Source organism: Oenanthe melanoleuca, chromosome 2 (genome assembly GCF_029582105.1).
Source record: "Oenanthe melanoleuca isolate GR-GAL-2019-014 chromosome 2, OMel1.0, whole genome shotgun sequence".
In the NCBI taxonomy this organism is placed as follows: domain Eukaryota; kingdom Metazoa; phylum Chordata; class Aves; order Passeriformes; family Muscicapidae; genus Oenanthe; species Oenanthe melanoleuca.
In genome coordinates, this window is record NC_079335.1 from 70834354 (window position 1) to 70849982 (window position 15629).

Sequence of the window (15629 nt, forward strand, 5' to 3'; positions counted from 1 at the left end):
GAAAAAGCAGGTTTACCAAACACCTCTTTGGCCTCATAGTGAATTTTTCATTAAATACATCATACAAAGCCTGTTTTCCCACACACCAAAGTCTTTAAAAGCATCTGCAGACTTTTCCTTACACTGAATGGTCATCATCTTTGCTTTGCTGTACATACATCTCTTTGGTATTAATTTATTAGAGGCAACAGGCTCCATGTCATGTTCATAACAATCTTGTGCACTTCTTATATGCATCAACAAAATAATTTCATATAAAGCTAACATTCAATAATAAATTTCAGGTTATAGATGGGCTTATAACACATGCAACAAACAGCAGCTGTCATATTGAGATTAAGAAACATTTCAGTTCTTTCACTTCAGTTGGACAATGGGGATTATTAATCGTATAGTAATTTTGCATTATCATGGAATTATTCAAGCATACAGTGATTAAATATAAGTGACAAGTTAAGCAAAAAGTAATATGTAGTGATACTGAAGAGGTCTGGCCAAGATAGTCTCAAATCCATGACTGCTATCACTGCTGCTACTTTCTTCTCACACATCCTACTACTCAAATGCATTGACAAAACTGAGCTACGAGTTTGAAATTGGAAGTATTTCTAAAGAGAAGGAGAATAATATAAAGTCTTGCAAAAATTTATTTCTGACCCCATCCCAAAAAATGAAAAGCAAAGGATTTTCCTTACAAAGCTGACTTCGCTGATCCCTCTCATTTGACAATGTAGCTGAAGCTTAGTTTGCCATTAGGACTTGAAAGACTGTGGTTATTTCTCATATTTGAAAGACAATAAAGGTTGCACTTTGTGTGGCTGCTGCACACTTTTCATACATTATTAACTTTTCAGACATTCTACCCAATGATTGAATGCTGTTATGAGGACTCTTACTATAAAAGAACAGGCCTGAAAGTAAAAGTTGAGTGAATCAGAGACATCATTGGAACTGAAACGTGGCTCGCGACTTCTCTCAGGTCTCTGTACAATGGTATAAAACCTGGAGGCACCAAGAGTGGCTTTTAAAACTTTCACAGATCAAAACTTGTGACTGAGCACCAAGCATCAGAGCTGAAAAGCTGGATATGGGGTCCTGAATATGGGATCCACTAGGAAGAACCACATTACTGAGGATGTAAGCACTCTTTCTTCCTTTGGCAATGTGCAAGCACAGACCTCTGCACATAAAACAACCTCTACCTTTCCTGCCATCACTGCACCCTTTCTGGAGAAAGGAATGGCATGGCCTTCAGCCAAAGCTGACTGGAATACATACATTTTGATCTTCACATCTGCCATGGATTCCATGCCGAGGGTATAATTTTTGGCAGTTTGATGCACTGCTGCTTTACAGATCTTAGATGGTTTTTCTTAAAGACCTGCACCATGTTTGTGAAAGCAGGACAAAGACAGGGCTTATATGGTGGCTTGATGAGTTCTAATAGCTGGAAAAAGAAACTTCATAACCATTAACTAATAGGGGTGAAACCCCTCTTGCTCCTTGAAGAGCTGGATGCAGTAACTAAGAAAGTGTAGAGTCCTGTGTAGGAAACAGAGAAGAGCCCTGGAAGTCTCCAAGTACAGCATGACCCTTTTTCTAAGGTGGCAAGAATACAAACTCCAGTGACAGATGCTGGTTGGGCTCCTCCAGTGGCAGATACTCTTGATTCTACATGTATGCCAATAGGCTGCAAATAAAAACAGGTGAAATGATGGAAAGTAGTGCTTGAGTAATTATCTTTCGTTGTCAGCGTTAATGCCAAAGTTTATCTGCAGAGGTTCTCATTGTTCAGGTTACATTTTGTCACTTAAGGGATCTTTGAGACTTGACTGTTATCTCAGTATATTTCTTTATTTTCCAGCTGCAGCCTCTGCTGTAATGATTGAAAATACTCCTCCTGATGAGTCTTTAGTATTAGAGAAGTTCATATCAACATTGCTCTTTATGGTGCATCTCATGACAACATGACTCTCAGTAGTACAGCTGCCAGATCTTTCCTTGATGTCATCTTTTTAATGCTGTTTTTCTGATTTCCTTGCTTGTCCCACAAAACACCAGAAGTTGCTTTGTTATACCGATTCCTCTTCTCAAAATATAAAGATACTCAAGTGTTTCAGATATCCACTTTGTGAAGTCCTAGTTCTTGAAATAACATTAAAGTGACATTCAATGTATTGTTCTGTCATAGATGGAGGAAGAACTTGTTGTAACCATTCTTTTTAAATGAATATATGTGCCAAGATAAGTGGGTTTGAAGTTTCATGTGTGTGAGCTTTTAGTTAGATATGACTGAACATACTGAGTTCATACAGGTCAATGCAGTTCATGGTTGTTTGCAGTCAAGAGTAAAGACTGGTACAAGGTGCAACATCTGAGAGTAATATGACAAATGTGATGTAAAACAGTAAACTGGACACATGCTAATCTGTGTGTTGCTTTTCAGGCAATCAGACATTAAGAGGGAGGTCATGACCATACTGATATATAAAAAGACATGTGGTACATATGTGCTGCTATTAGCATAACTATTTTAAACCTAGAAATAGCTCAGAGTTGGTGTGTAGCTGTCCAGTGCACTAGTGTGACATTTGCACTGATGTGCTCACAAATGTCACATACCAGATTAAAGTTTTACGGTCTCTTGGGTCACGTATTCCACAACGGAAAATGGATAGTTTTAGCTTATGAAAATAGTTGCAAGCTCTGTGTTGCTGATTTCACTGCAGTGATGGGGATACAAATTCAAAAGTTTAAAATGAAAAAAAAAATCCAACAAAACAACATCGAATCCTTAGTAATCTTTTCTTAAAGCAATAAAATCAATGAGACATAAAATGTTTGAAAATAAAGAATAAGAAATCTTGGCTTAGGCTAGCTTGGAGGTTGAGAAAATTCTGATTCTAGAGAAAATGTAAGTCAAGCAATGTAGCTGCTAGCAATGAATGCAGCCCTGCTCCAGTACCTGTTTCTGAACATGCAGGTGGCATTCCTGGGAACACCATTCCCACTCTGCCATGCTTCAGTGAGCAGCTGACTCTTGCTGTCCAAAAACAGAGGACAAATATAAAAGAAAGGAGATAATGAGCTGATGAATAGACTGATAATGTGTGGTTAATATCTGATTTTTCCTGATAATATTGTATATGTACTGTCATAGTAAAACTGTAAAACAAATAGAAAGAGAAGTCAATGAAGTATTTTTTAAAATAAAAATGGCAAGAGAAGGGAATGGAGTGAAAGGAGTAAGAGAGAGATATTTCTGCAGCCACTTTTCTTCACAGAGATGTGAGAACCAGCTGAAAATTAAATTAATAGAGGAGTGATCAGTGTATGTGTTTATGTGCACATTTTATGCAGTCTCTAAACATCAGTACCTGATAATACTGAAGAGGCACTTTCTTGTAGGCAAAATTGTGAATATTCTAACATGAATACTATGATCAACCTGCAGTACTTTGTGGTTCAATTGCAAAAAGGACATTATAGAAAAATACCTTTATTTCTCCTTCCTGTTCAGTCTTCTAGATGATACTGGTTAAAAAAAAGGTCACATAATTCCCCATAGCAGTTGACAAAAATTGAAAATTACGTTACTCAGTGGTTTATGTGACAAAGATATCATTGACCAAATTCATCCCCATATATTCCAGTCACTTGATTCATGGTTTAACATTCAGCTTTCAGATCTTGGAAGTACTTATTCTGAACACATTTACAGACACTTTGGAATAACAAAATGCTAGCCTTTTGGCCTCAGAAACACAAACTGATAATAAGAAAGGACACTACTCTAAGCAGCAGCTCTCCATTTAAAAAAAATTAGTTCATGAGAGTAAAGGAAAATGGTTCTGTACCTCACAAATCTTAGGTAGCAGAAATCACTACTTGTCACTACCACTGCCACCTTCTTGCACAGTGAAAAATGAGGTAAGGGCGTGAGAAAAGATTGCAGTGCATTATAGTTCCTGAAAGTAATAATAATAATAATAATCCTGAGCACCTGTAACACCTCATGGTGTTTTTTTAGTGATCTGAGTATACGTGGACTTGCCAATAAGTTTAAATAACAAAAGTATTCATGATTGATTCTTTATAACCAAAGGTAAAATAAATTAATCAGAAGTTTCTTCTGCTGCTGGAAGAGAAAACACAGCATGTAGACTATGATTTACATATTAGTTCAATGAGGGAACTAAGAAAGTAAAAGAAACCTCAAAGGAACCATGATGGTTCACAGGAGCCTTATCTTCCCTGTTCTGAAGGAAAACACCATGGCATAAATAACATTATCACATGCACTTCTAGTTCCCGTTTTCCTAAACTGAACATAGTAGTTTTTGCCTTAAAAATATACTTTAGGTGACAAAATTTTATTATTGGTTATTATTTTCTACAGAGGACAAAATAGACAGAAAATATAAAAGGCATCATAAACCTGTGAAGAGGGCAATGAGAACTTTGATACTGTGCCTCTATTTTTTTGGCTATCCTGATGAAATCAATGTAAGTTATCATCTTCAGCCAAACTGTTTACTTCATAGATTCTCCATTTTCCCCAGAGGTTTCTCAACAAATCCTCAGGATGACAGGAAGCCAACATTCCTACTTCCAAAATCCATCAAAAAACCTTTATTTCAGTCCCAGTCCAAAGGTCATAAAATTTTTCAACTATAAACTGAGAAGAGCTTTGGAGAAGAGCATGGGGACAGTCATGGATAAATTGGGACTACAGCTGCGCCACTACACTCTGTGTAAAATCCATAAGTCAAAGAAAGCTTTGTGTAATACATCAGCTTGGCACAAAAGTAGAACAGCAGATCAAAATATGTGTACATTTTGCCAGGTGGAACCTGAGAAAACATTCATCTAAGTCCTGTGGCTGTATCGGCTGCAATGCACTGTCTGATGCACACAATGAAATGCAAGGCATCCCAAGAAACTTGCTACATGAACTTGTATTAGGCCACTCAATACAAGTCAAAATGTCTCACAAAATCACAAATGCTGATTTCATGTGGGTTTTTAATCAAATATTTATTATTTAACGAGCTACAATTATGTTACACAAATTCCATGTTGAATGTTGATGAGCAGAACTCCTTCTGTCATTTTCTTTTGTTCTTATAATGGTGTTTAATTTGAGCTTAGCCCAAACATGCAGAGATTTGGTGATCTGAAAGAGAGAAAGTTACTTGTTAATTCCATATTTATTTGTACATTGGTCATGTAAGATTGTGAAATATTACACTTTTTGATTTGAATTACTTTGATTTTTTTCCCTCACTGAGCTTAGGAGCTGGAAAGACAGTTGATAGCTGAGCATGCTGCTAAGAGTTTCAAGTTTCCTTGCTAAAATTCCACCCAAATAATCAATAGAAATAGACAAAATAGAAGAAAATGTTGCAGGAAAATGCAATGCAAAAATCAAAGCAAAGGCTGCTGAGGCAGTACAAGTCTCACAATCTGAAAATGATATTGCAAGAGAAAGGAAATAAGGGAAGTAGGAATGTGAGAAGAAAAACACCACAGAAAGAAGAAATGAAAAGGGGTGAGGGAAAAGAAAAGCCCATTTTTTTTAATGTGTGGAGAGAGACAAGACTATCTGCAAGGAAACACAAATTTTCAGCACGTATTTTGTGAACTTTCCATTATAATTTGCTGGTCTCAATTTAGAGATACAGCTAGAACAAAACAGTACTGTTTCTGCCTTTTCCTTTTCAGCCTGATGCTCTTATTCCTGAGATTCAGCCTTTATGGGTCCATGACAAATGGCTGAAAAGACTTCAGTCCTCTCCTTCACAATCAGCCAAGTAAGGGCCAATGAATTTTTATAGAAAACCACCCTGTGCAGTGACTATAAACACTCAAAACATTACAGACACATAAAATGCAATACCTTGACTGAATCTTCTGCACTCTCCTGTAGTACCCCACAGAAGTCATTCAAGACACTCCTTAGTTTTGTAGTTTCCAAATGCTCTTGACTGTCATTCTTCTCTTCAGATTTTCACCTTCAGGCTAATTAACATACCATATTGCATTTTCACACAATTTCCAAGGATGGTCTTTAGGTTTTGATTACATTATCACATATAACATAGTAGATGCAGTGTGTGTATCTTCATACTCTGAATAGTCTTGAAGGATGGATCTTATGGATGGATTGATGCTGAGTCATCATGTTCCTGGTGAACAACCCATTGCCTCTGAGCAAGACCTCTACAGAGGGCATGGGAGAAGGGAACAGGCATTCAGACTTCTCAGTGAGATTTTCTGCCTGCCCTGAAGCAGCATTTGGAGGAGATTGTGATGCTTGGCACTACATAAACTTGACAAAAAGTTCAATAATGGTTATATAAGCCTGTACAATGGTGATGAAGACCAACATGTATTTTGCAAGAGAATTCATGAAGAGGCACAGCACTGGGAAAAGCACTCAAAATTTCCTAATTACTGAAATGCTAAGAGATTAATGAGCTCACTGGAAGAGAGGCATTCAAAGAAACCAGCAATAGGAGCCACAATATACAGAGAAAATTAGTGCATTTAAATCAACCCGGCTGAGAAAGTAACACGGATAAACTTTACAAAGAGCCACAAATTTCCTATCAATACTGACATACAAAATAAGTTAACTGATCCTGGAGAGCATTCCCTGCAAAAGACAGATGTTAGGGATCACTGCACATGCTCAAATATACCAGTTAATTCAAAGTGATCAGCCAACTTCCTTCTGAAATGAAAACAAATGTAAAATTGAGACAGACATGCAAAATTGGATTCAGAGCTTATCTTCTGCGCACAACCATGGTGTTCACAAATCATTTTCACATAGTATTGTTTTCATTCAAATTTACCTTCAGTTGTATTTCTCAAGGTAACTAAAACTTGGGAATTAACCAAAACAGGTTGACTCTTTTCCCCAGTGCAACAGGCCCAGCCAATCCTATAAAATCAGGGTCCTATCACAGCTGATTTTTATATATGCTATGCAAGCAAAATCTCACCTGTCATGGTGTCTTTCCTAGAAGTGTGTTCTCCCTTACTTCCATGGTAAGTGGCGTTAGTTCCAGTTGATTCATAGTCTGTTTTTCTTTCTTTTAGACTGATCATTTCCCGAGGTGAGGCTGGGGCACTTGCTAGGTAACAAATATGGATTTTTTTAAAAATCATAAATGACTGAATGTAAGGTTTAACTCTTGAGTAGGCATTTCAGTAAAGTTTATATCTGTTAGTTTTCTAACATGAAACTGATTGAAGAAACACTACCACATTATGGAGGAAGAGATGCTGTTATTTCAAGGTCAAAATGTATTTATTGGACAATCAACAGCAAACACAGATTTATTTCTGAATGTTAAATTTCTTTTTACTTACATCCAACATCTAAGATTGCTATTAAAAAAAAAGTACAACAATTTTTTTTTCTCCTTTTGCTTTTCAGTTCATTCAACTTGTCAAAACTTTCAGATATGGGCACTTCCATTTTTTCCTCAGAATGGTTATTTATTTCCATTGAAAAGACTTAACTTTCAACTGTGTGTAAAAAACCCTTATAAATCTGTTTTTTTCCATTTTCTCTTGAAAATAAACAAAGTAATTAAATTACTCTAATGGAAAAGGGAATAAAAGAGCCTTTTCCCACGTAGAAGACATATAAAAAAGAATACCATCAATGGTAACTCAAATAATTTCTCTCTCTTTAAACATCTATATGTGTGAATAACTGCCATTAAAGTAACTATTATTTTCAACTAATTTTATTAAAACCAAATCCTTTGTCACCTATACTCAGGGTACAGCTAAAAGGAGGAAAGTACAGGTAACAAAAAAGAGAACTGTGTTTTATACTCGTCTCACACACTGGAGAATGTGGAGGTGATCACTGGCACTGATTATGAGGCCTTAGAGCTTGCAATTCTTAGGAAAAGGAGAAAAGCAAAGGAAAAAAAAAAGGGCTTCCATGTAAACTGACTTCAATATATTTAGGTGTTGGTAGATAAAGTGCACTTTCCCTCTTGTGGAGGGCAGGAGAAGGAGCACAGGGTGAGTGGCAGAGCCCCCCAGAGCCTTGTAAGGACACAAAAATTACCAAAGTGCTGGTGCTTACCCCCACACCCTCCCCTGCCTCCACCCAGGTATTTCATGTGTACAAAGAAGCTCAAAACCAGTAACAATGCCTTTGTTCAAAAACAAGGAAAATAATAAAAAAAAAAGTAATACGAACTCTTTGTGAAGCTTGACCTTGAGGCATATCTCCAGCATCTCTAAACCATGCTACCTTTTTTAGTTAAGCAACAGTGAAGTACTTGCACTTAACTATGGAGTAGGGAAGCACAAGTGATGCTGAATTGTGCTTCAATTGGTTTTGCTGGCCCTGGCCTCTGAATTTACAGAGCCAAATACGGGACAGATGTTCTTTCTTATGAAGCCATTAGAACTGGGGATTGCTTTTAAACTGTTTGTCAATAGTGATGTAAATCTAAAGCTGATAATCCGGCAGATATAAAGAAACATGACGTTAAACTACCAAATCAGCTAATGGCAGCTTGAATCTAATGGGGAGCAGGCCAGAATGCAAACCTTGAAAAAGCTGCTATCAGAGAGACACATTTTGTTTCACATGCTCTGGTAATGGTTATAAACACTCTAGTGTTTGGAACAAAATTGACTGATACAGATAAAATCATCTTTCTCTGTTCCCTGTGGGAATTCCCTCTGTCCTCCCATGAGAGGAAAACTACTTTCTGGCAAGCATTAAAATGCAGAAACACTCTCTTTCAGAGTTTTTACTGGAAGCAAAGACTTTGGTTGATATTAGACTGAAAATTGATATTAATGTTTTTCTGCTTTAATTCTTAAAGGATACAGAAAAGGATACAGAAAAGAATACAGAGCTCTCTACAGTAGTTTGAGCCTGCTACCACCCAGTCCTAGGGATGGATGGTATGGTGTGAGTTCATTTACTCCTCCCAAGGAAGGATCCAGTATAGCAACATAATTCTTGACAGATTTTAATCTGGAACTGAAGATCTCTGATGACAGAGATCACATAACTGCTCAAAGCAGTCTTTTCCAGGGCTTACTCTCCCCACTGCTACAAAATGTTCCCTGATGTCTAGCCTCACTCCATGCTGCTCATTATTTCCATTTGTCTGCTAGGAAAGCAGAGAAAGTTCACACCATTCCTCCTCATGGCTGGCTGTTACATGCTTGAAGACTTGGCGTGTACCTCTTCCCACTGTCTCCATCTCATGTCTCTTATACTTGAGTTAAACAATTATAGTCCCTTCAGGGTATTCTCATATCCTGATTTTTCCATCTTCCAATTCATGTGTGCAACTGACAAAAATCCCCAGACAATTTCTAAAGAACTTTCATCTAGTCAGACGTTCTCCTTATAATTTATTTTTAAAGGATTGGTTATTTTTTTCCCTTTGAACATTACCTCCAATTTCTCAAGATCATTTTGAATTTCAATAATGGCCTTCAAAGAACATGAGTTTCTCCAGGTTTATGTCACCCTCAAAGGTAATAAGTAATTTTTGCATATTATCTGGGTCATTACTAAAACCACTGAAGAATACTGAACCCAGGCTAGGCTCCAAGCACAGCATTCTGTGCCCTTTCCTTCGAATGGTTTTAAGTAAGTTTTTTATTTACCTCACAGGATGTTTTCTGAACTGTTGGCCAGCCTGCCTTAGGCTTGTCCATAAAAATGTTGTGTAAAAGAGTCTTACTGATCATAGGATATTATACTTACTGATTTGGAATTGAATGCATTTGATATGGATACTACAAGACACAGCAACTTACATTATTATGTAGAAATAGATACCTCTAGAGTTAAGTAGTAACTTATGCTCCTACTACCTTCGAGCTGCTCAGGTTCTGATTATTTGTTCCAGCAATTTTCTTGACTGACATTGAGCTGACTGGTGTGTAATGACAGGGGCTCTTCTTCCTTCAGAAACAGCCACTCTTTATTTGTGCTTTTCCAGTCTTATGATAACTGATGACAGAAGTAAAATTTCATCCAAAATTTAGAGTAACAGAAGTGAGAAGATAGTTCTGGCAAGAGACAGAACTAAGATCTCAGGGCCAGACATTTCAAGTACCTTGCACGTGCAATCAAGATGACGTTTTATTGAAGAAAAAAAGGAACAAGAGCTCTTTATGGACTTGTGCAATGGCAGATTTTAAAAACAGAATAGCAGCTCTCACTGTACTTCTGGCTACATTTTCACATCTCCTCAGTTGCTGTTCTGCAGGACTAAAATAACTAGATAGTAAGACTTCTAGATAATTAGCAGTATAATTTTCTTAAAAAACAAACAAACTATGGCATAACAGCAATCATAAATTTGGCAATTTTAATCCTACACTCTTGGTGTACCTATAAAATGACAACATTTGATTGAACAAGCAGCAGAAAGGCCACTGAAAGCCTGACAGTGCACTTTGTTTGCCTTGAAAATTTTTCATTTGGAATGGCTTTATCTAACAAAGGTATGTTCTACCTTAGAACAAAGTGAGGGAAAGATTACATGATTTCTAGACAGAAAAATTAATTTGCACTATGGCATTAGTTGAAGTACATTAGTTCATTGTGCAGATCATATAGAATCTACAAAGATTTGTAGACCAGTCTGCGAAACTTACCTATGCATACGTATATGCACATACCCAGAATAAAAGCTGACAAAAAAGTAATGTGGGTCTTTAAACTTCTGCTAAGTGTGCAAAATGGTCATAAATCACATAGTGGCTAGCAAAATGAGCAACAGAATTTCCTGGTGCTACCAATGGACGTCATTACCCTGAGACCCAGTCAGGTAATCCCCACCAAGAAAGCACTTTGGGAGAATTTACGACAAAATGTTGCGGTATAATCTTTCTTTCGGAAAACTTCACCATTGAAAAGAAATGAAATCTTGTTTTGAACAGGTGATTTGGTGACAGTAGAGAACACACTTTGCGCCTTTCCAGCAGAGCTAACAAGAAGTGCAGCTGTCAGGGACAAAGGCGGTGACGGATGGGTCACCTCTGCCTGTGCCTGGCCAGCCTTACCTGAGCGGTTGTTCGGAGACATGCGCACGGGAGAGATGGAGGGCGTGCGGGATGAGGAGTACGGTCTTTGCCGGTCCCGCTCTATTGTTGAAGATGAGGCTACAAAGTGATACTGTGACCATCCATCCTGCAACACCAAGAATCGTGACAAGTCAGCGAAAACACCGCACAGCTCCCCGCTTTAAGCAGAGTATTTTTGTCTGGTGCTTCCACTACGGATACACCAGTAGGCTGCTGTCTTCTTCCTGCCACTGGGTGGTAAATATACTGTGGTGCAGGACAGGATGTGCTGACTGCACTGACATAGCAAGATTAAAAATAAATGTAGAAAGTTCTATAAAACAACGCATCTCAGAAAGACTCAAATTATTAACACTGTTTTAGGCTATTTGCTTAATAGTTCTGCCTTTTATCTACCTCTTTATTTTCACACTGTAAACAGAATTCTGGCTTGAAATATTTTCCATTTTATAAGAAGGTTTTGGAATAAGTAGATTGGGAAGTTCCACGATTACCAGACTGCACATCTATTTAGCTTAGTTATAACTGTCCTTTTGCTCACACATGAGAGAAGAAGAATCAATTAATTTTTCTTGTTCCAGTTTTCTTCAAGGCATACAAAATGAAAATTCTATTCCTTCTATTTAAAACTATGTTAATGGTGACATATTAAAAAATGCAGCAAAGAAATACAAATACTAGAAACAGCTAGTTCAAAAATAAAAAAAGGAAAGTTTAAATAATTCATGTTTTATTCCTGCACCATAACATAATGCAATAATCCAAAATAATGAACTTCACATTTTTAAAAATGTATTACATATAGTTTGAAACTATCATGAGAGCATAAACTGACTTCTGATAGTGTTCTCATTAAATGACAATATTTCAAATGCCTCCAGTATTGATAGATTGTAACTGTCTTTATCAGTGCTTAAAGTTACCTTTAAATCAGTAACACTGAGATTTCCTAGTCTCACAGTTTTAAAAATCCCCGCTTTCTGTTGGGCTCAGTGGAAATTGAGTCAAGCTCCAAGCACGGTGCTAAACAAAAGTTTTGCAATGAAATGCTGAGTAAAAATAAACACAATAAAACATTACCAAATACCAGCTGGAATTTTCCTCTGGCTTACAGAAGAATAATTCACGGTTGGGGTAGTAAAGAATATTCCCACCCCCTAACTCAGCCACTCCGCACATCCAGCAATGAATCCCACCCCTTCCCACGCTCTGCCTTTGCTCAAGGTATCTGTCTGACTTCCTTCCACAGACACCAGGAGCACCTGGCTCTCAGAAGAGAACTCAGCAAGATTGTGACACAGCAGGAGGAAAGAAGATACTCACACTTCTCATAGAGGGAAATTCTATAAACAAATTAGGACAGACAGAGGTGACACCTAACTACAGGTTCGAATGTCTGCACTCCTCATGCAATGCGTTTATACAAACAGGGGTGCATTGCAGCTGCAATTTCAAAGACAAAACAGAGGAAGAGTGAAATCTGGGCTATGGCTTTTACAGTACAGTCAGGGCTTTCCCTGGAGTCAATAGTGACTCTGTTCTCTATCACTCATGTTTAAGACACTTCACTGAACTGCACCTCATATTTAATCAGTCATATAAGAAAATATAAAGGAGAAATCTAGTTAACTGATAAAAAATAGTAAGAGTAACTTGAAAAAAGAAATAACTGATCTTAATACCACTTCCTTAAACCAAAATTTTCTATATACAACCTTTTCAATCTATATCTGGTCTCCAAAATTAAGTTTCTTCACAAACCACATCTTCCAAGCTAGAGGGAGGGTTCATGACAATGGAAGGAAAACATCTATGAAGCCCTAACTTCTTAAATCAAATTGGAAATTACTATATATGATATGTACAGATATATAAAATACATGTATTTTAAAGCAGACATAATAGCTTAGAGTAACAATGAATAGCTTAAGTCCAATAATCTTATCCAAGCATCAAGACTACAACACATATATCCTTAATTTTTTCTCTCTGGTTAACAATAACTTGTGTGTTGATTTGCCTGTTATAAACCTGAAGGAGCAAAGAAGTGAGAAGCCCAAGCCTTTATCCTGATGGAGAAAAATTGTTTCCTTCTTTCTCCTTCTCTGGGGTCAGAATTTCTTACAAGAAAGGTGACTATATCTCATTCCTTTGTAGTTTCCAACAAGAGAATTTATTTGTTAAAAATAAATTTTCTTCTAAACAGACTGAGGAAGGGGAAGCTATGAAGGGGACAGACTTTAGATCTGACAAAGGGAAAAGGGATGCACTATTTATTACTCTCTGCCTGCAAAAGAAGAGCCACCTTCCATGCTTACATAGAGAAGGTAGAAATGCTTCCACTTCTGTGGATGTGGATAAATTCTTGGCCAAGTATACTCTCCTTTTGCACTCCTGCCTCCCTCAAGTAAAGCCCTGGTGTATCATTCAGAAAAAAGTGATGATAGTCTTTCCCTAAGTCTTTCTGCCTGTTGCCCATCCCATCAGCATTGTATACATTAATATCTGCAGCCTGGTTCTGATGAGAAGTGGATGAAATAAATCCCTGGCACCTGCACCATCCCATGGACTCTGCAGGAGCAGCACATGGCACCATTTTGCTGCACAGGATAACAACAGGTACTTTGCCAACGTTGCTGCCTCAGACACAGCACTGCAAGGTGCCTGAGCACCAAGGAGAGCTGTTTAGATGCTGGCACTAGCAGTCTTTGCTGCAGAGGATGTTTTTCTTCTCTTCCCTGCAAATTTTCATTTTTCTCTCTGGTGACAGTAGTGCTTATAATGAGGTCTTCAAATAACTTCTGCTACAAACTCTCAAGCTGGCAAGCCAGATCAGCTCAATAAGACAACTGAGGTAAACAATAAACTCTAAGACTAATTTTGTACTGACTTGACATTGCTACTATCACTGTATCATGATTTCCATGGTGTTTTTCAATAGAGTGTGGACAGCTCCTAGACCTCACAGTATTTCAAAACCCTAAGACTTTTAAGTTATTTATCTTTAGCTTCCTTCTGCACAAGGAACAAGCTTCTTTCCTTGTAAAGGTAAACTGTAACAAATTTATTAAAACTATCCCCATCAACAATTCCAAAAGCTATTAGTATTAAATATTGAAACTAATTTTAAGAGCCTAAAGGGGGTATTTTCAATTTAATAGCTAGATAAATACCACCTGAAATGATGGCTGCTTTCATTAGTTTGTTTCAGGTCTACTGCCTGTAATGAAATTTAATTAAATTGATTTGGGTACTTAAAGGTACAGTATACATTAGTGTCCTGCAGAGAAGAAAGCTAACTCAAGACCTAAATATGTGAAACTAAATTTAAGAAACCAATTCACTAACCACACAAGTCATCTAGGAGAGGAAGAATAAGACAAGAAGATTTTGCAAACTGGAAAGCAATTCAATGCAATTCTGTTACAGAATGGATGCATTTGTTAAATGGCAGTAATAAATTAATAGATGCCAACTGCACACTACAGGACAGACAACAACTAGAGTACAGAAATACCATTATAAATCCTTCCAATGCATCTTCTACTGGCCATTTGTCTATATTTTGACTATACTGAATATATCCATTATACTATTATATCAATTATACTTCATAAAGTCCAAATGTTAAAGCTTGATTGGCAGTGACATATTTCTGACATCATCCTCTTGGTAAAGCTGAGGGTTAAAACTGGGATAGGAGTTGGATGATCGCTACAGAAAATTAAAGTGATTCTGCAGTCTCTCTGATCACATTTTACTGGGCTTAAGGGGTGAACAGGTTCTTTATCTCCCTGTTCAACTTTCAGTCATTTTGAAAAGAAATAATTTTCATCAGGCTCATGCTAAAATAATTATTTTGTCAGGGTGACTAAACTTATTGTGCCAAACATCTATTGGAAATGTCTCATGAAAATATAATTTTTTTTTTCCTTTCTTCTCTTGGCATTATCTTTGTGTTTAAAATGTAAGGGCAAAATGAAAGCAGTTTTCTATTTTGTTTGCAAGAATTTCAAATTTTCAGAAGTCACTGATAGTGGAGTCTTTGATTTGAGGAGCTGATTTGTGGAGGTGAATGATATCAGACATATCATTTTCTCTCTTGTAGTACAGCAACATTTTGAGGACTGAATTAAGCCCTAATGGGAACTGACAACATGTTGACCCAATAGGGAACCAGAGCTCCTGCCTGAAGAATTCACAGATAATAGAGGGTTGAGGTGGCCAAGGAATGTCCAGGAGTCAGGGAGGGTATGGTGCCTAACCTGGATACCTCACAGGATCCACTGAGAAAGAAATCCCACAACAGTCCACGTGCTAATAGCCATGTAGCAAAAGTGAAAACAAGCTCTATGTTCTGACTGATAATGTTGATGAACTGTTATAAGACACTGACTTGAAAAGCACTGAGTGGTCTAGAAAAACTGTATGATGCATGATGGCTCAGTATCTTCCAGTGTTGAAGAGCACAGTCTGCTCAGACTCCTGGCCATAGGTGTTTGAACATTATCAGGAACAGAGAAGAACAACTTCCT

At 37.3% G+C, this 15629-nt stretch overlaps 1 protein-coding gene across 4 annotated transcripts in view; it reads right to left on the reverse strand.

Moving 5' to 3' along the window:
- CTNND2 (catenin delta 2) overlaps positions 1-15629 on the reverse strand; it is a 511553-nt gene that overhangs the window by 2650 nt on the left and 493274 nt on the right. For 2 of the 4 annotated variants that reach the window (XM_056485065.1, XM_056485064.1), the window contains 3 exons: positions 11074-11200; positions 7011-7142; positions 2966-3043 (listed from right to left, as the gene is read on the reverse strand). In XM_056485065.1, coding sequence (XP_056341040.1) covers positions 2966-3043; positions 7011-7142; positions 11074-11200 — 337 coding nt within the window. The remainder of the gene's footprint in view (positions 1-2965; positions 3044-7010; positions 7143-11073; positions 11201-15629) is intronic. The other 2 variants (XM_056485067.1, XM_056485066.1) reach the window with 1 other exon arrangement.